Below are 19,079 nucleotides of genomic sequence, written 5' to 3'. Positions count from 1 at the left end.
TCCTCAGTTCGTGCCTTTCTGACTAGACCAAGCTAGTCTGACTGGCTGGTGATGAGACTCAGCATTTATCCTCTAGGAGTCGTTGTCAGAGCTATTGATATGCGTGGCTCTTTGTGATCCGATGTTTACCAACGCCCGTCGCTAACAGAGCCATAGATATGCGTGGCTCTTTTGTGTACCGATGTTATGGCCGCGCCCGTCGTTATCGGAGCTATTGATTTGCATTTGTTTAGCAGCGACGGTGGTTAGGGGTGTTACTTTCGACTTCATTGTTCAGTGGTCATGAGAGTCGTTGGAGCCGTTAGTGACCGACTGTTGTTCTTGGAGGCTAGGCTTCTTGAGTCTCCTGGGTAGAGATGAACACTCTTTTCCAGATATTTTAGAATTTTACCGTGGTATCGGTTCAGTATCGAGGTATTTATGGCAGGTATCGTATCGAAGTCATAATTTTGGTATCGTGACAACACTAATCCATGTGTCCCTGTGTCACATACACATGTCCCCGTGTCATATCCATGTGTCCCTGTGTAAAATACACATGTCCCTGTGTCATATCCTCATGTCACTGTGTCATATCCACATGTCCTGTGTTATGTCAACATGTCCAGTGTCATGTCCACAGCAAACGAGCAGTCACACAGCATCATCATACTATTGTTTCATGTTCATAATAACAGTTATGACGGTGTGAGACCTGGGACAATGTTCTGGGGAAAATCATATTACTATGGTGAACACAGCAGGGTAAGTAGGTGAACAGAGCAGTGAACAGAGGGGGTAAGCTGGTGAACAGAGGTGGGTAAAGTGGTGAACAGAACAGAGCAGAGTAAGTTGTGAACAGTCCAGTGAACAGAGCAGGGTAAGATGTGAACAGAGGAGTGAACAGAGCAGGGTAATTTGTGAACAGAGCAGTGAACAGAGCAGGGTAAGTTGTGAACAGACTAGTGAACACAGCAGGGTAAGTTGCGAACAGTCCAGTGAACGGAGCAGGGTACGTTGTGAGCAGAGCAGCGAACAGAGCGGGGTAAGTTGTGAACAGAGCAGTGAACAGAGCAGGGTAAGTTGTGAACAGTCCAGTGAACAGAGCAGGGTAAGTTGTGAACAGTCCAGTGAACAAAGCAGGGTAAGTTGTGAACAGTCCAGTGAATGGAGCAGGGTAAGTTGTGAACAGTCCAGTGAACAAAGCAGGGTAAGTTGTGAACAGACTAGTGAACAGAGCGGAGTAAGTTGTGAACAGACTAGTGAACAGAGCGGGGTTAGTTGTGAACAGAGCAGTAACAGAGCAGGGTAAGTTGTGAACAGTCCAGTGAACAGAGCGGGGTAAGTTGTGAACAGAGCAGTGAACAGAGCGGGGTTAGTTGTGAACAGAGCAGTAACAGAGCAGGGTAAGTTGTGAACAGAGCGGGGTAAGTTGTGAACAGAGCAGTGAACAGAGCAGGGTAAGTTGTGAACAGAGCAGTAACAGAGCAGGGTAAGTTGTGAACAGAGCAGGGTAAGTTGTGAACAGAGCAGTGAACAGAGCAGGTTAAGTTGTGAACAGAGCAGTGAACAGAGCGGGGTAAGTTGTGAACAGTCCAGTCAACAGAGCGGGGTAAGTTGTGAACAGACTAGTAACCAGAGCAGGGAAAGTTGTGAACAGTCCAGTCAACAGAGCAGGGTAAGTTGTGAACAGACTAGTGACCAGAGCAGGGAAAGTTGTGAACAGTCCAGTGAACGGAGCAGGGTACGTTGTGAGCAGAGCAGTGAACAGAGCAGGGTACGTTGTGAGCAGAGCAGTGAACAGAGCGGGGTAAGTTGTGAACAGAGCAGTGAACAGAGCGGGGTAAGTTGTGAACAGAGCAGTAACAGAGCAGGGTAAGTTGTGAACAGAGCGGGGTAAGTTGTGAACAGAGCAGTGAACAGAGCAGGGTAAGTTGTGAACAGAGCAGTAACAGAGCAGGGTAAGTTGTGAACAGAGCAGGGTAAGTTGTGAACAGAGCAGTGAACAGAGCGGGGTAAGTTGTGAACAGTCCAGTGAACAGAGCGGGGTAAGTTGTGAACAGAGCAGTGAACAGAGCGGGGTAAGTTGTGAACAGAGCAGTGAACAGAGCGGGGTAAGTTGTGAACAGACTAGTGAACAGAGCAGGGTAAGTTGTGAACAGAGCAGTGAACAGAGCAGGGTAAGTTGTGAACAGAGCGGGGTAAGTTGTGAACAGAGCAGTGAACAGAGCAGGGTAATTTGTGAACAGAGCAGTGAACAGAGCAGGGTAAGTTGTGAACAGTCGAGTGAACGGAGCAGGGTACGTTGTGAGCAGAGCAGCGAACAGAGCGGGGTAAGTTGTGAACAGAGCAGTGAACAGAGCAGGGTAAGTTGTGAACAGTCCAGTGAACAAAGCAGGGTGAGTTGTGAACAGTCCAGTGAATGGAGCAGGGTAAGTTGTGAACAGTCCAGTGAACAAAGCAGGGTAAGTTGTGAACAGTCCAGTGAATGGAGCAGGGTAAGTTGTGAACAGTCCAGTGAACAAAGCAGGGTAAGTTGTGAACAGACTAGTGAACAGAGCGGAGTAAGTTGTGAACATACCAGTGAACAGAGCGGGGTAAGTTGTGAACAGAGCAGTAACAGAGCAGGGTAAGTTGTGAACAGAGCGGGGTAAGTTGTGAACAGAGCAGGGTAAGTTGTGAACAGAGCAGTAACAGAGCAGGGTAAGTTGTGAACAGAGCAGGGTAAGTTGTGAACAGAGCAGTGAACAGAGCAGGTTAAGTTGTGAACAGAGCAGTGAACAGAGCGGGGTAAGTTGTGAACAGTCCAGTCAACAGAGCGGGGTAAGTTGTGAACAGACTAGTGACCAGAGCAGGGAAAGTTGTGAACAGTCCAGTGAACGGAGCAGGGTACGTTGTGAGCAGAGCAGTGAACAGAGCGGGGTAAGTTGTGAACAGAGCAGTGAACAGAGCGGGGTAAGTTGTGAACAGAGCAGTAACAGAGCAGGGTAAGTTGTGAACAGAGCGGGGTAGGTTGTGAACAGAGCAGTGAACAGAGCAGGGTAAGTTGTGAACAGAGCAGGGTAAGTTGTGAACAGAGCAGTAACAGAGCAGGGTAAGTTGTGAACAGAGCAGGGTAAGTTGTGAACAGAGCAGTGAACAGAGCAGGTTAAGTTGTGAACAGAGCAGTGAACAGAGCGGGGTAAGTTGTGAACAGTCCAGTGAACAGAGCGGGGTAAGTTGTGAACAGAGCAGTGAACAGAGCAGGGTAAGCTGTGAACAGAGCGGGGTAAGTTGTGAACAGAGCAGTGAACAGAGCAGTGAACAGAGGGGGTAAGCTGGTGAACAGAGGTGGGTAAAGTGGTGAACAGAACAGAGCAGAGTAAGTTGTGAACAGTCCAGTGAACAGAGCAGGGTAAGATGTGAACAGAGCAGTGAACAGAGCAGGGTAATTTGTGAACAGAGCAGTGAACAGAGCAGGGTAAGTTGTGAACAGACTAGTGAACAGAGCAGGGTAAGTTGTGAACAGTCCAGTGAACGGAGCAGGGTACGTTGTGAGCAGAGCAGGGAAGAGAGCAGGGTACGTTGTGAGCAGAGCAGTGAACAGAGCGGGGTAAGTTGTGAACAGAGCAGTGAACGGAGCGGGGTAAGTTGTGAACAGAGCAGTAACAGAGCAGGGTAAGTTGTGAACAGAGCGGGGTAAGTTGTGAACAGAGCAGTGAACAGAGCAGGGTAAGTTGTGAACAGAGCAGTAACAGAGCAGGGTAAGTTGTGAACAGAGCAGGGTAAGTTGTGAACAGAGCGGGGTAAGTTGTGAACAGTCCAGTGAACAGAGCAGGGTAAGTTGTGAACAGAGCAGTGAACAGAGCAGGTTAAGTTGTGAACAGAGCAGTGAACAGAGCAGGTTAAGTTGTGAACAGTCCAGTGAACAGAGCGGGGTAAGTTGTGAACAGAGCAGTGAACAGAGCGGGGTAAGTTGTGAACAGTCGAGTGAACGGAGCAGGGTACGTTGTGAGCAGAGCAGCGAACAGAGCGGGGTAAGTTGTGAACAGAGCAGTGAACAGAGCAGGGTAAGTTGTGAACAGTCCAGTGAACAAAGCAGGGTGAGTTGTGAACAGTCCAGTGAATGGAGCAGGGTAAGTTGTGAACAGTCCAGTGAACAAAGCAGGGTAAGTTGTGAACAGTCCAGTGAATGGAGCAGGGTAAGTTGTGAACAGTCCAGTGAACAAAGCAGGGTAAGTTGTGAACAGACTAGTGAACAGAGCGGAGTAAGTTGTGAACATACCAGTGAACAGAGCGGGGTAAGTTGTGAACAGAGCAGTAACAGAGCAGGGTAAGTTGTGAACAGAGCGGGGTAAGTTGTGAACAGAGCAGGGTAAGTTGTGAACAGAGCAGTAACAGAGCAGGGTAAGTTGTGAACAGAGCAGGGTAAGTTGTGAACAGAGCAGTGAACAGAGCAGGTTAAGTTGTGAACAGAGCAGTGAACAGAGCGGGGTAAGTTGTGAACAGTCCAGTCAACAGAGCGGGGTAAGTTGTGAACAGACTAGTGACCAGAGCAGGGAAAGTTGTGAACAGTCCAGTGAACGGAGCAGGGTACGTTGTGAGCAGAGCAGTGAACAGAGCGGGGTAAGTTGTGAACAGAGCAGTGAACAGAGCGGGGTAAGTTGTGAACAGAGCAGTAACAGAGCAGGGTAAGTTGTGAACAGAGCGGGGTAGGTTGTGAACAGAGCAGTGAACAGAGCAGGGTAAGTTGTGAACAGAGCAGGGTAAGTTGTGAACAGAGCAGTAACAGAGCAGGGTAAGTTGTGAACAGAGCAGGGTAAGTTGTGAACAGAGCAGTGAACAGAGCAGGTTAAGTTGTGAACAGAGCAGTGAACAGAGCGGGGTAAGTTGTGAACAGTCCAGTGAACAGAGCGGGGTAAGTTGTGAACAGAGCAGTGAACAGAGCAGGGTAAGCTGTGAACAGAGCGGGGTAAGTTGTGAACAGAGCAGTGAACAGAGCAGTGAACAGAGGGGGTAAGCTGGTGAACAGAGGTGGGTAAAGTGGTGAACAGAACAGAGCAGAGTAAGTTGTGAACAGTCCAGTGAACAGAGCAGGGTAAGATGTGAACAGAGCAGTGAACAGAGCAGGGTAATTTGTGAACAGAGCAGTGAACAGAGCAGGGTAAGTTGTGAACAGACTAGTGAACAGAGCAGGGTAAGTTGTGAACAGTCCAGTGAACGGAGCAGGGTACGTTGTGAGCAGAGCAGGGAAGAGAGCAGGGTACGTTGTGAGCAGAGCAGTGAACAGAGCGGGGTAAGTTGTGAACAGAGCAGTGAACGGAGCGGGGTAAGTTGTGAACAGAGCAGTAACAGAGCAGGGTAAGTTGTGAACAGAGCGGGGTAAGTTGTGAACAGAGCAGTGAACAGAGCAGGGTAAGTTGTGAACAGAGCAGTAACAGAGCAGGGTAAGTTGTGAACAGAGCAGGGTAAGTTGTGAACAGAGCGGGGTAAGTTGTGAACAGTCCAGTGAACAGAGCAGGGTAAGTTGTGAACAGAGCAGTGAACAGAGCAGGTTAAGTTGTGAACAGAGCAGTGAACAGAGCAGGTTAAGTTGTGAACAGTCCAGTGAACAGAGCGGGGTAAGTTGTGAACAGAGCAGTGAACAGAGCGGGGTAAGTTGTGAACAGTCCAGTGAACAGAGCGGGGTAAGTTGTGAACAGAGCAGTGAACAGAGCAGGGTACGTTGTGAGCAGAGCAGTGAAGAGAGCGGGGTAAGTTGTGAACAGAGCAGTGAACAGAGCGGGGTAAGTTGTGAACAGACTAGTGAACAGAGCAGGGTAAGTTGTGAACAGAGCAGTGAACAGAGCAGGGTAAGTTGTGAACAGAGCGGGGTAAGTTGTGAACAGAGCAGTGAACAGAGCAGGGTAAGTTGTGAACAGTCCAGTGAACAGAGCGGGGTTAGTTGTGAACAGTCCAGTGAACAGAGCGGGGTAAGTTGTGAACAGTCCAGTGAACAGAGCAGGGTAAGTTGTGAACAGTCCAGTGAACAGAGCAGGGTAAGTTGTGAACAGTCCAGTGAACAGAGCGGGGTAAGTTGTGAACAGTCCAGTGAACACAGCAGGGTAAGTTGTGAACAGAGCAGTGAACAGAGCAGGGTAAGTTGTGAACAGAGCGGGGTAAGTTGTGAACAGAGCAGTGAACAGAGCAGGGTAAGTAGTGAACAGAGCGGGGTAAGTTGTGAACAGAGCAGGGTAAGTTGTGAACAGAGCAGTGAACAGAGCAGGTTAAGTTGTGAACAGAGCAGTGAACAGAGCGGGGTAAGTTGTGAACAGTCCAGTCAACAGAGCGGGGTAAGTTGTGAACAGACTAGTGACCAGAGCAGGGAAAGTTGTGAACAGTCCAGTGAACGGAGCAGGGTACGTTGTGAGCAGAGCAGTGAACACAGCGGGGTAAGATGTGAACAGAGCAGTGAACAGAGCGGGGTAAGTTGTGAACAGAGCAGTGAACAGAGCAGGGTAAGTTGTGAACAGAGCAGTAACAGAGCAGGGTAAGTTGTGAACAGAGCAGGGTAAGTTGTGAACAGAGCAGTGAACAGAGCAGGGTAAGTTGTGAACAGAGCAGGGTAAGTTGTGAACAGTCCAGTCAACAGAGCAGGGTAAGTTGTGAACAGTCCAGTGAACAGAGCGGGGTAAGTTGTGAACAGAGCAGTGAACAGAGCAGGGTACGTTGTGAGCAGAGCAGTGAACAGAGCGGGGTAAGTTGTGAACAGAGCAGTGAACAGACCGGGGTAAGTTGTGAACAGACTAGTGAACAGAGCAGGGTAAGTTGCGAACAGAGCAGTGAACAGAGCAGGGTAAGTTGTGAACAGAGCGGGGTAAGTTGTGAACAGAGCAGTGAACAGAGCAGGGTAATTTGTGAACAGAGCAGTGAACAGAGCAGGGTGAGTTGTGAACAGAGCAGTGAACAGAGCAGTGAACAGAGCAGGGTAAGTTGTGAACAGTCCAGTGAACAAAGCAGGGTGAGTTGTGAACAGTCCAGTGAACGGAGCGGGGTAAGTTGTGAACAGTCCAGTGAACAAAGCAGGGTAAGTTGTGAACAGACTAGTGAACAGAGCGGAGTAAGTTGTGAACAGACCAGTGAACAGAGCGGGGTAAGTTGTGAACAGAGCAGTAACAGAGCAAGGTAAGTTGTGAACAGAGCGGGGTAAGTTGTGAACAGAGCAGGGTAAGTTGTGAACAGAGCAGTAACAGAGCAGGGTAAGTTGTGAACAGAGCAGGGTAACTTGTGAACAGAGCAGTGAACAGAGCAGGTTAAGTTGTGAACACAGCAGTGAACAGAGCGGGGTAAGTTGTGAACAGTCCAGTCAACAGAGCGGGGTAAGTTGTGAACAGACTAGTGACCAGAGCAGGGAAAGTTGTGAACAGTCCAGTGAACAGAGCAGGGTACGTTGTGAGCAGAGCAGTGAACAGAGCAGGGTACGTTGTGAGCAGAGCAGTGAACAGAGCGGGGTAAGTTGTGAACAGAGCAGTGAACAGAGCGGGGTAAGTTGTGAACAGAGCAGTAACAGAGCAGGGTAAGTTGTGAACAGAGCGGGGTAAGTTGTGAACAGAGCAGTGAACAGAGCAGGGTAAGTTGTGAACAGAGCAGTAACAGAGCAGGGTAAGTTGTGAACAGAGCAGGGTAAGTTGTGAACAGAGCAGTGAACAGAGCAGGTTAAGTTGTGAACAGAGCAGTGAACAGAGCGGGGTAAGTTGTCAACAGAGCAGTGAACAGAGCGGGGTAAGCTGTGAACAGTCCAGTGAACAGAGCGGGGTAAGTTGTGAACAGAGCAGTGAACAGAGCAGGGTACGTTGTGAGCAGAGCAGTGAACAGAGCGGGGTAAGTTGTGAACAGAGCAGTGAACAGAGCGGGGTAAGTTGTGAACAGACTAGTGAACAGAGCAGGGTAAGTTGTGAACAGAGCAGTGAACAGAGCAGGGTAAGTTGTGAACAGAGCGGGGTAGGTTGTGAACAGAGCAGTGAACAGAGCAGTGAACAGAGGGGGTAAGCTGGTGAACAGAGGTGGGTAAAGTGGTGAACAGAACAGAGCAGAGTAAGTTGTGAACAGTCCAGTGAACAGAGCAGGGTAAGATGTGAACAGAGCAGTGAACAGAGCAGGGTAATTTGTGAACAGAGCAGTGAACAGAGCAGGGTAAGTTGTGAACAGACTAGTGAACAGAGCAGGGTAAGTTGTGAACAGTCCAGTGAACGGAGCAGGGTACGTTGTGAGCAGAGCAGCGAACAGAGCGGGGTAAGTTGTGAACAGAGCAGTGAACAGAGCAGGGTAAGTTGTGAACAGTCCAGTGAACAAAGCAGGGTAAGTTGTGAACAGTCCAGTGAACGGAGCAGGGTACGTTGTGAGCAGAGCAGGGAACAGAGCAGGGTACGTTGTGAGCAGAGCAGTGAACAGAGCGGGGTAAGTTGTGAACAGAGCAGTGAACAGAGCGGGGTAAGTTGTGAACAGAGCAGTAACAGAGCAGGGTAAGTTGTGAACAGAGCGGGGTAAGTTGTGAACAGAGCAGTGAACAGAGCAGGGTAAGTTGTGAACAGAGCAGTAACAGAGCAGGGTAAGTTGTGAACAGAGCAGGGTAAGTTGTGAACAGAGCAGTGAACAGAGCAGGTTAAGTTGTGAACAGAGCGGGGTAAGTTGTGAACAGTCCAGTGAACAGAGCGGGGTAAGTTGTGAACAGAGCAGTGAACAGAGCAGGGTACGTTGTGAGCAGAGCAGTGAACAGAGCGGGGTAAGTTGTGAACAGAGCAGTGAACAGAGCGGGGTAAGTTGTGAACAGACTAGTGAACAGAGCAGGGTAAGTTGTGAACAGAGCAGTGAACAGAGCAGGGTAAGTTGTGAACAGAGCGGGGTAAGTTGTGAGCAGAGCAGTGAACAGAGCAGGGTAAGTTGTGAACAGTCCAGTGAACAGAGCGGGGTAAGTTGTGAACAGTCCAGTGAACAGAGCGGGGTAAGTTGTGAACACTCCAGTGAACAGAGCAGGGTAAGTTGTGAACAGTCCAGTGAACAGAGCAGGGTAAGTTGTGAACAGTCCAGTGAACAGAGCGGGGTAAGTTGTGAACAGTCCACTGAACACAGCAGGGTAAGTTGTGAACAGAGCAGTGAACAGAGCAGGGTAAGTTGTGAACAGAGCGGGGTAAGTTGTGAACAGAGCAGTGAACAGAGCAGGGTAAGTAGTGAACAGAGCGGGGTAAGTTGTGAACAGAGCAGGGTAAGTTGTGAACAGAGCAGTGAACAGAGCAGGTTAAGTTGTTAACAGTCGAGTCAACAGAGCGGGGTAAGTTGTGAACAGACTAGTGACCAGAGCAGGGAAAGTTGTGAACAGTCCAGTGAACGGAGCAGGGTACGTTGTGAGCAGAGCAGTGAACAGAGCGGGGTAAGTTGTGAACAGAGCAGTGAACAGAGCGGGGTAAGTTGTGAACAGAGCAGTGAACAGAGCGGGGTAAGTTGTGAACAGAGCAGTGAACAGAGCGGGGTAAGTTGTGAACAGACTAGTGAACAGAGCAGGGTAAGTTGTGAACAGAGCAGTGAAAAGAGCGGGGTAAGTTGTGAACAGACTAGTGAACAGAGCAGGGTAAGTTGTGAACAAAGCAGTGAACAGAGCAGGGTAAGTTGTGAACAGAGCGGGGTAAGTTGTGAAGAGAGCAGTGAACAGAGCAGGGTAAGTTGTGAACAGTCCAGTGAACAGAGCAGGGTAAGTTGTGAACAGTCCAGTGAACAGAGCGGGGTAAGTTGTGAACAGTCCAGTGAACAGAGCGGGGTAAGTTGTGAACAGTCCAGTGAACAGAGCAGGGTAAGTTGTGAACAGTCCAGTGAACAGAGCGGGGTAAGTTGTGAACAGTCCAGTGAACACAGCAGGGTAAGTTGTGAACAGAGCAGTGAACAGAGCGGGGTAAGTTGTGAACAGTCCAGTGAACACAGCAGGGTAAGTTGTGAACAGAGCAGTGAACAGAGCAGGGTAAGTTGTGAACAGAGCGGGGTAAGTTGTGAACAGAGCAGTGAACAGAGCAGGGTAAGTAGTGAACAGAGCGGGGTAAGTTGTGAACAGAGCAGGGTAAGTTGTGAACAGAGCAGTGAACAGAGCAGGGTAAGTTGTGAACAGAGCAGTGAACAGAGCGGGGTAAGTTGTGAACAGACTAGTGAACAGAGCGGGGTAAGTTGTGAACAGACTAGTGAACAGAGCAGGGTAAGTTGTGAACAGAGCAGTGAACAGAGCGGGGTAAGTTGTGAGCAGAGCAGTGAACAGAGCGGGCTAAGTTGTGAGCAGAGCAGTGAACAGAGCGGGGTAAGTTGTGAACAGAGCAGTGAACAGAGCGGGGTAAGTTGTGAACAGAGCGGGGTGAGTTGTGAGCAGAGCAGTGAACAGAGCGGGCCAAGTTGTGAACAGAGCAGGGTAAGTTGTGAACAGACTAGTGAACAGAGCGGGGTAAGTTGTGAACAGACTAGTGAACAGAGCAGGGTAAGTTGTGAACAAAGCAGTGAACAGAGCAGGGTAAGTTGTGAACAGAGCGGGGTAAGTTGTGAACAGAGCAGTGAACAGAGCAGGGTAAGTTGTGAACAGTCCAGTGAACAGAGCAGGGTAAGTTGTGAACAGTCCAGTGAACAGAGCGGGGTAAGTTGTGAACAGTCCAGTGAACAGAGCGGGGTAAGTTGTGAACAGTCCAGTGAACAGAGCAGGGTAAGTTGTGAACAGTCCAGTGAACAGAGCGGGGTAAGTTGTGAACAGTCCAGTGAACACAGCAGGGTAAGTTGTGAACAGAGCAGTGAACAGAGCGGGGTAAGTTGTGAACAGTCCAGTGAACACAGCAGGGTAAGTTGTGAACAGAGCAGTGAACAGAGCAGGGTAAGTTGTGAACAGAGCGGGGTAAGTTGTGAACAGAGCAGTGAACAGAGCAGGGTAAGTAGTGAACAGAGCGGGGTAAGTTGTGAACAGAGCAGGGTAAGTTGTGAACAGAGCAGTGAACAGAGCAGGGTAAGTTGTGAACAGAGCAGTGAACAGAGCGGGGTAAGTTGTGAACAGACTAGTGAACAGAGCGGGGTAAGTTGTGAACAGACTAGTGAACAGAGCAGGGTAAGTTGTGAACAGAGCAGTGAACAGAGCGGGGTAAGTTGTGAGCAGAGCAGTGAACAGAGCGGGCTAAGTTGTGAGCAGAGCAGTGAACAGAGCGGGGTAAGTTGTGAACAGAGCAGTGAACAGAGCGGGGTAAGTTGTGAACAGAGCGGGGTGAGTTGTGAGCAGAGCAGTGAACAGAGCGGGCCAAGTTGTGAACAGAGCAGGGTAAGTTGTGAACAGACTAGTGAACAGAGCGGGGTAAGTTGTGAACAGAGCAGGGAACAGAGCGGGTAAGTTGTGAACAGTCCAGTGAACAGAGCGGGGTAAGTTGTGAACAGTCCAGTGAACAGAGCGGGGTAAGTTGTGAACAGTCCAGTGAACAGAGCAGGGTAAGTTGTGAACAGTCCAGTGAACAGAGCGGGGTAAGTTGTGAACAGTCCAGTGAACAGAGCGGGGTAAGTTGTGAACAGTCCAGTGAACAGAGCAGGGTAAGTTGTGAACAGAGCAGTGAACAGAGCAGGGTAAGTTGTGAACAGAGCGGGGTAAGTTGTGAACAGAGCAGTGAACAGAGCAGGGTAAGTTGTGAACAGAGCAGTGAACAGAGCGGGGTAAGTTGTGAACAGACTAGTGAACAGAGCAGGGTAAGTTGTGAACAGTCCAGTGAACAGAGCAGGGTAAGTTGTGAACAGTCCAGTGAACAGAGCAGGGTAAGTTGTGAACAGAGCAGTGAACAGAGCGGGGTAAGTTGTGAACAGAGCGGGGTAAGTTGTGAGCAGAGCAGTGAACAGAGCGGGCTAAGTTGTGAACAGAGCAGGGTAAGTTGTGAACAGACTAGTGAACAGAGCGGGATAAGTTGTGAACAGTCCAGTGAACAGAGCAGGGTAAGTTGTGAACAGAGCAGTGAACAGAGCAGGGTAAGTTGTGAACAGAGCGGGGTAAGTTGTGAACAGAGCAGTGAACAGAGCAGGGTAAGTTGTGAACAGAGCAGTGAACAGAGCAGGGTAAGTTGTGAACAGAGCAGTGAACAGAGCGGGGTAAGTTGTGAACAGTCCAGTGAACAGAGCGGGGTAAGTTGTGAACAGTCCAGTGAACAGAGCAGGGTAAGTTGTGAACAGACTAGTGAACAGAGCGGGATAAGTTGTGAACAGAGCAGGGTAAGTTGTGAACAGACTAGTGAACAGAGCGGGGTAAGTTGTGAACAGAGCAGTGAACAGAGCGGGGTAAGTTGTGAACAGTCCAGTGAACAGAGCGGGGGAAGTTGTGAACAGTCCAGTGAACAGAGCAGGGTAAGTTGTGAACAGAGCAGTGAACAGAGCGGGGTAAGTTGTGAACAGTTCAGTGAACAGAGCGGGGTAAGTTGTGAACAGAGCAGTGAACGGAGCAGGGTAAGTTGTGAACAGAGCAGTGAACAGAGCAGGGTAAAATTTTAACAGAGCGGGGTGAGCTGGTGAACAGAGCAGTGAACAGAGCAGGTTAAGCTGGTGACCAGAGCAGTGAACAGAGCAGGGTGAGTTTTGAACAGAGCAGTGAACAGTGGGGGGTAAGTTTTGAACAGAGCAGTGAACAGTGGGGGCTAAGTTGTGAACAGAGCAGTGAACAGAGCAGGGTAAGTTGTGAACAGAGCAGTGAACAGAGCAGGGTAATTTGTGAACAGACTAGTGAACAGAGCGGGGTAAGTTGTGAACAGAGCAGTGAACAGAGTGGGGTAAGTTGTGAACAGAGCAGTGAACAGAGCGGGGTAAGTTGTGAAAAGTCCAGTGAACAGAGCGGGGTAAGTTGTGAACAGTCCAGTGAACAGAGCAGGGTAAGTTGTGAGCAGAGCAGTGAACAGAGTGGGGTAAGTTGTGAACAGAGCAGGGTAAGTTGTGAACAGAGCAGTGAACAGAGCAGGGTAAGTTGGTTGGTGAACAGAGTGGGGTATATTGGTGACCAGAGCAGGGTAAGTTGGTGAACAGGGCGGGGTAAGTTGGTTGGTGAACAGGGAGGGGTAAGTTGGTGAACAAAGCAGGCTAAGTTGGTGAACAGAGCGGGGTAAATTGGTGAACAGAGCGGGGTTAATTGGTGAACAGAGCGGGGTAAACTGGTGAACAGAGCGGGGTAAATTGGTGAAGAGGGCAGGGTAAGTTGGTGAACAGGGTGGGGTAAGTTGGCTGGTGAACAGGGAGGGGTAAGTTGGTGAACAAAGCAGGCTAAGTTGGTGAACAGAGCGGGGTAAATTGGCGAACAGAGCGGGGTAAATTGGTGAAGAGGGCAGGGTAAATTGGATGGATTATTCTTATGAAGGTCTCATGCACTCTTGGTCTGTTAATTTGTGAGCAAACTGTCCTGCAAACGTTCCAATATTCATAGTCAAGTTACTTTTAGAGGAAAGCTTTTTAGAGTAAATACATTGTTGCCCAATATTTACTACTTATTTACTGTTTATATCTCTTATAATTGCACATTTTTAATAATTCTTTTTATCTTTATACTTCTCTTTCATCACCTCACTGTGACTGTCTCGTCATCATGCTTGTTTCATCAGCTCTGTCTTGGTTTTAATGATGACATGAGCGTGATATGTTCTTGCCAGCGCACAACAGTCTTCATTTATACATTCAGCAAAATTACGTTGCATCTACCCAATAAAACCCCGGCAGTAAAAAAAGTGCTACTTACCCCAGGTAGGATCTTCATGTTGTGAAGCGCATTCTGTGCTTCCAAGGCTGACTTGCGAGTGTAGTATGTTATAAAACAACAGCCTGTAGAGAGTGGACAGACACTGAGGTAAGAAATCTCAATCATAGTACACTTCCATATACTAACACACTTAAATACTGTGTAAATACCATGTGGTGTACAAGTATTTGTTTTTACACGTTTCTTTATCATTACTGTCTGAGGTTTTGCTCTTATCTATCCATACGACTGCATCCCTTCTCTTGGGAACAGATGCCAGGATGTCAGGTGTGAAGACAAGATGTCAGGTGTGAATACAAGATGTCAGATGTGAAGACAGGATGACAGGTGTGAATACAGGACAACAGGTGTGTATACAGGATGTCAGGTGTGAAGACAGGATGGCAGGTGTGAAGACAAGATGACAGGTGTGAATACAGGACGACATGTGTGAATACAGGATGTCAGGTGTGAAGACAGGATGGCAGGTGGGAAGACAGGATGGCAGGTGGGAAGACAAGATGACAGGTGTGAAGACAGGATGTCAGGTGTGAAGACAGGATGGCAGGTGTGAAGACAAGATGACAGGTGTGAAGACAGGATGTCAGGTGTGAATACAAGATGTCAGATGTGAAGACAGGATGACAGGTGTGAATACAGGACGACAGGTGTGAAGAAAGGATGTCAGGTGTGAATAGAGGATGGTAGGTGTGAAGACAGGATGTCAGGTGTGAAGACAGGATGGCAGGTATGAAGACAGGAGGACAGGTGTGAAGACAAGATGACAGGTGTGAAGACAGGATGTCAGGTGCAAAGACAGGATGTCAGGTGTGAATAGAGGATGGCAGGTGTGAAGACAGGAAGACAGGTGTGAATACAGGATGGCAGGTGTGAATTCAGGATGACAGGTGTAAAGACAGGATGACAGGTGTAAAGACAGGATGTCAGGTGTGAAGACAGGATGTCAGGTGCGAAGACAAGATGACAGGTGCGAAGACAGGATGACAGGTGTGAATACAGGATGTCAGGTGTGAAGAAAGGGTGTCAGGTGTGAAGACAGAATGATAGGTGTGAAGACAGGATGTCAGGTGTGAAGACAGGAAGACAGGTGTGAAGACAGAATGATAGGTGTGAAGACAGGAAGACAGGTGTGAAGACAGGAGGACAGATGTGAAGACAAGATGACAGGTGCGAAGACAGGATGACAGGTGTGAAGACAGGATGTCAGGTGTGAAGAAAGGGTGTCAGGTGTGAAGACAGGATGACAGGTGTGAATACAGGATGTCAGGTGTGAAGACAGGAAGACAGGTGTGAAGACAGAATGATAGGTGTGAAGACAGGAAGACAGGTGTGAAGACAGGAGGACAGATGTGAAGACAGGATGTCAGGTGTGAATAGAGGATGTCAGGTGTGAAGACAGGAAGACAGGTGTGAAGACAGAATGATAGGTGTGAAGACAGGAAGACAGGTGTGAAGACAGGAAGACAGGTGTAAAGACAGGATGGCAGGTGTGAATAGAGGATGGCAGGTGTGAAGACAGGAAGACAGGTGTGAATACAGGATGGCAGGTGTGAATACAGGATGACAGGTGTAAAGACAGGATGACAGGTGTAAAGACAGGATGTCAGGTGTGAAGACAGGATGTCAGGTGTGAATAGAGGATGGCAGGTGTGAAGACAGGAAGACAGGTGTGAATACAGGATGACAGGTGTAAAGACAGGATGTCAGGTGCGAAGACAAGATGACAGGTGCGAAGACAGGATGTCAGGTGCGAAGACAGGATGACAGGTGTGAAGAAAGGGTGTCAGGTGTGAAGACAGAATGATAGGTGTGAAGACAGGATGTCAGGTGTGAAGACAGGAAGACAGGTGTGAATACAGGATGGCAGGTGTGAATACAGGATGACAGGTGTAAAGACAGGATGACAGGTGTAAAGACAGGATGTCAGGTGTGAAGACAGGATGTCAGGTGCGAAGACAAGATGACAGGTGCGAAGACAGGATGACAGGTGTGAAGACAGGATGTCAGGTGCGAAGACAAGATGACAGGTGCGAAGACAGGATGACAGGTGTGAATACAGGATGTCAGGTGTGAAGACAGGAAGACAGGTGTGAAGACAGAATGATAGGTGTGAAGACAGGAAGACAGGTGTGAAGACAGGAGGACAGATGTGAAGACAGGAAGACAGGTGTGAAGACAGGAAGACAGGTGTGAAGACAGGAAGACAGGTGTGAATACCTTTGCTCTGTGGGGGGTTCTGGCTGCGGTCTCTGAGAACGTTGATCTCATAAACGGCACCATACGGCTCAAAGAGCTCGCGAAGCTGCTCCTCAGCCCAGGAGCGAGGGATCTGCCCCACAAACATCTTGATGGCATCCATGTCCGGTTGATCCGGGTGGTCCAGGGACCCATTCATCTTCTTTCCACTATGGAGGAGGAAAGATGAGGTGCAGGAGGAAAACAGAGGGAGGAAAGAAGGGAGCGTAAGGAAAACGGAAATCAAAATGTCCAGCAGCAGAAAAATGAAGCAATCGTGTGTGCGAGTCTCTTTAATGCTTAAACGATGGCAGTCAGTGTCTCCCAGAGCTTCAGGGGTGAGGGTGGGGGAATGGAACTCTGGGGGTGAGGGTGGGGGGTGGAAGCCGAAACAAACTGATAAACATGACACATTTCATTTCATAACATGTTCCACCACATACTAATTTCATCATGTTCTTATTGTGTACTGATACACATACTAATGTCATCATGTTCTTATTGTGTACTGATACACATACTAATGTCATCATGTTCTTATTGTGTACTGATACACATACTAATGTCATCATGTTCTTATTGTGTACTGATACACATACTAATGTCATCATGTTATTATTGTGTACTGATACACATACTAATGTCACCATGTTATCATTGTGTACTGATACACATACTAATGTCATCATGTTATTATTGTGTACTGATACATATACTATTATCATCAAATTATTATTGTGTACTGAGACACATACTAATGCCATCATGTTCTTATTGTGTATCGATACACATACTAATGTCATCATGTTATAATTGATACATATACTAATGTCCCCGTTATTATTGTGTACTGATACACATACTGTCACCATGTTATTATTGTGTACTGATACACATACTAATGCCATTATGTTCTTATTGTGTACTGATACACATACTAATGTCATCATGTTCTTATTGTGTACTGATACACATACTAATGTCATCATGTTATTATTGTGTACTGATACACATACTAATGTCACCATGTTATCATTGTGTACTGATACACATACTGTCATCATGTTATTATTGTGTACTGATACACATACTAATGTCCTCATGTAATTATTGTGTCCTGATACCCATACTAATGTCATCATGTTATTATTGTGTACTGATACACATAGTAATGTCATCATGTTATTATTGTGTACTGATACACATACTAATGTCATCATGTTATTATTGTGTACAGATAAACATACTAATATCACCATGTTATTATTGTGTACTGATACACATACTAATGTCATCATGTTATTATTGTGTACTGATACACATACTAATATCATGTTAGTATTGTGTACAGGTAAACATACTAATATCACCATGTTATTATTGTGTACTGATACAAATACTAATGTCACCATGTTATTATTGTGTACTGATACACATACTAATGTCATCATGTTATTATTGTGTATTGACACACATACTAATGTCATCATGTTATTATTGTGTACAGATACACATACTAATATCATCATGTTATTATTGTGTACTGATACACATACTAATGTCACCATGTTATTATTGTGTACTGATACACATACTAATGTCGTCATGTTATTATTGTGTACTGATACACATACTAATGTCGTAATGTTATTATTGATACACATACTAATATCATCATGTTATTATTGTGTACTGATACACATACTAATGCCATCATGTTCTTATTGTGTACTGATACACATACTAATGTCATCATGTTATCATTTGTGTACTGATACACATACTAATGTCATCATGTTATTATTGTGTACTGATACACATACTAATGTCATCATGTTATTATTGTGTATTGATACACATACTAATGCCGTCATGTTATTATTGTGTACTGATACACATACTAATGTCGTAATGTTATTATTGATACACATACTAATATCATCATGTTATTACTGATACTCATACTAATGTCATCATATTATTGGTTACTGATACACATACTAATGTCAGCATGTTCTTATTGTGTACTGATACACATACTCATGTCATCATGTTATTACTGATACTCATACTAATGTCATCATATTATTGGTTACTGATACACATTAATATCGTCATGTTATTACTGATACACATACTAATGTCATCATGTTATTACTGATACACGTACTAATGTCATCATGTTATTATTGTGTAATGATACACATACTAATATCACGATGTTATTATTGATACACGTACTAATGTCATCATGTTATTATTGATACACATACCAATGTCATCACATTATTATTGTGTACTAATACATATACCAATGTCATACACATCACACTCATACACGAGACTCATACACATGAGACTCATACACTTGACACTCATACACATGACATTAATACACGACACATACATGAGACTCATACATGAGACTCATACACGACATTCATACACGAGACTTAATCACATGAGACTCATACAGATGACACTCATACACGAAACTCATACACGACACTCACACATGATACTTAGACACTTGACAGTCATACGCAAGACTCAATACACGACTCATTCACATGAGACTCATACAGATGACACTCATACACGAGACTCATACACTTTAGACTCATTCACATGAGACTCACACGACACTCATACACATTAGATTCAGTCATGAGACTCATACACGACACTCATACACATTAGACTCATTCACATGAGACTCATACAGATGACACTCATACACGAGACTCATACACCACCCTCACACATGACACTCATACACTTGACACTCATACACGACACTCACACACGACACTCATACACGAGACTCATACACGAGACTCATTCACATGGCACTCATACACAAGACTCATACACATGACATTCATACACGAGACTCACACACGACACTCATACACGAGACTCACACATGACGCTCATACACATGAGACTCATACATGTAAGACTCATACACGACACTCATACACATGAGACTCATACACGAGACTCATAGAAACCATTTTAAAATTGGTCTCCTGGTTGTACAATCAACAAGACCCGAATAACAGTAAGTACAAGTAGCACTGAACGTTTCATAAGTTAATAGTAAAAGTAAGTAAAAGTAGCA

At 46.7% G+C, this 19,079-nt stretch overlaps 1 protein-coding gene across 5 annotated transcripts in view; it reads right to left on the bottom strand.

Moving 5' to 3' along the window:
• Window positions 1–19,079, bottom strand: part of celf1 (cugbp, Elav-like family member 1) — a 315,470-nt gene that overhangs the window by 151,091 nt on the left and 145,300 nt on the right. For all 5 annotated transcript variants that reach the window (XM_056279257.1, XM_056279261.1, XM_056279260.1 and 2 more), the window contains 2 exons: window positions 15,938–16,125; window positions 13,700–13,782 (listed from right to left, as the gene is read on the bottom strand). In XM_056279257.1, the coding sequence (XP_056135232.1) occupies window positions 13,700–13,782; window positions 15,938–16,125 (271 nt within the window). The remainder of the gene's footprint in view (window positions 1–13,699; window positions 13,783–15,937; window positions 16,126–19,079) is intronic.

The sequence above is a fragment of the Lampris incognitus genome, chromosome 4 (genome assembly GCF_029633865.1).
Source record: "Lampris incognitus isolate fLamInc1 chromosome 4, fLamInc1.hap2, whole genome shotgun sequence".
Lineage (NCBI taxonomy): Eukaryota > Metazoa > Chordata > Actinopteri > Lampriformes > Lampridae > Lampris > Lampris incognitus.
The sequence above is the reverse complement of the archived record's forward strand: the minus strand, read 5'-3'. Positions and strand labels throughout refer to the sequence as shown.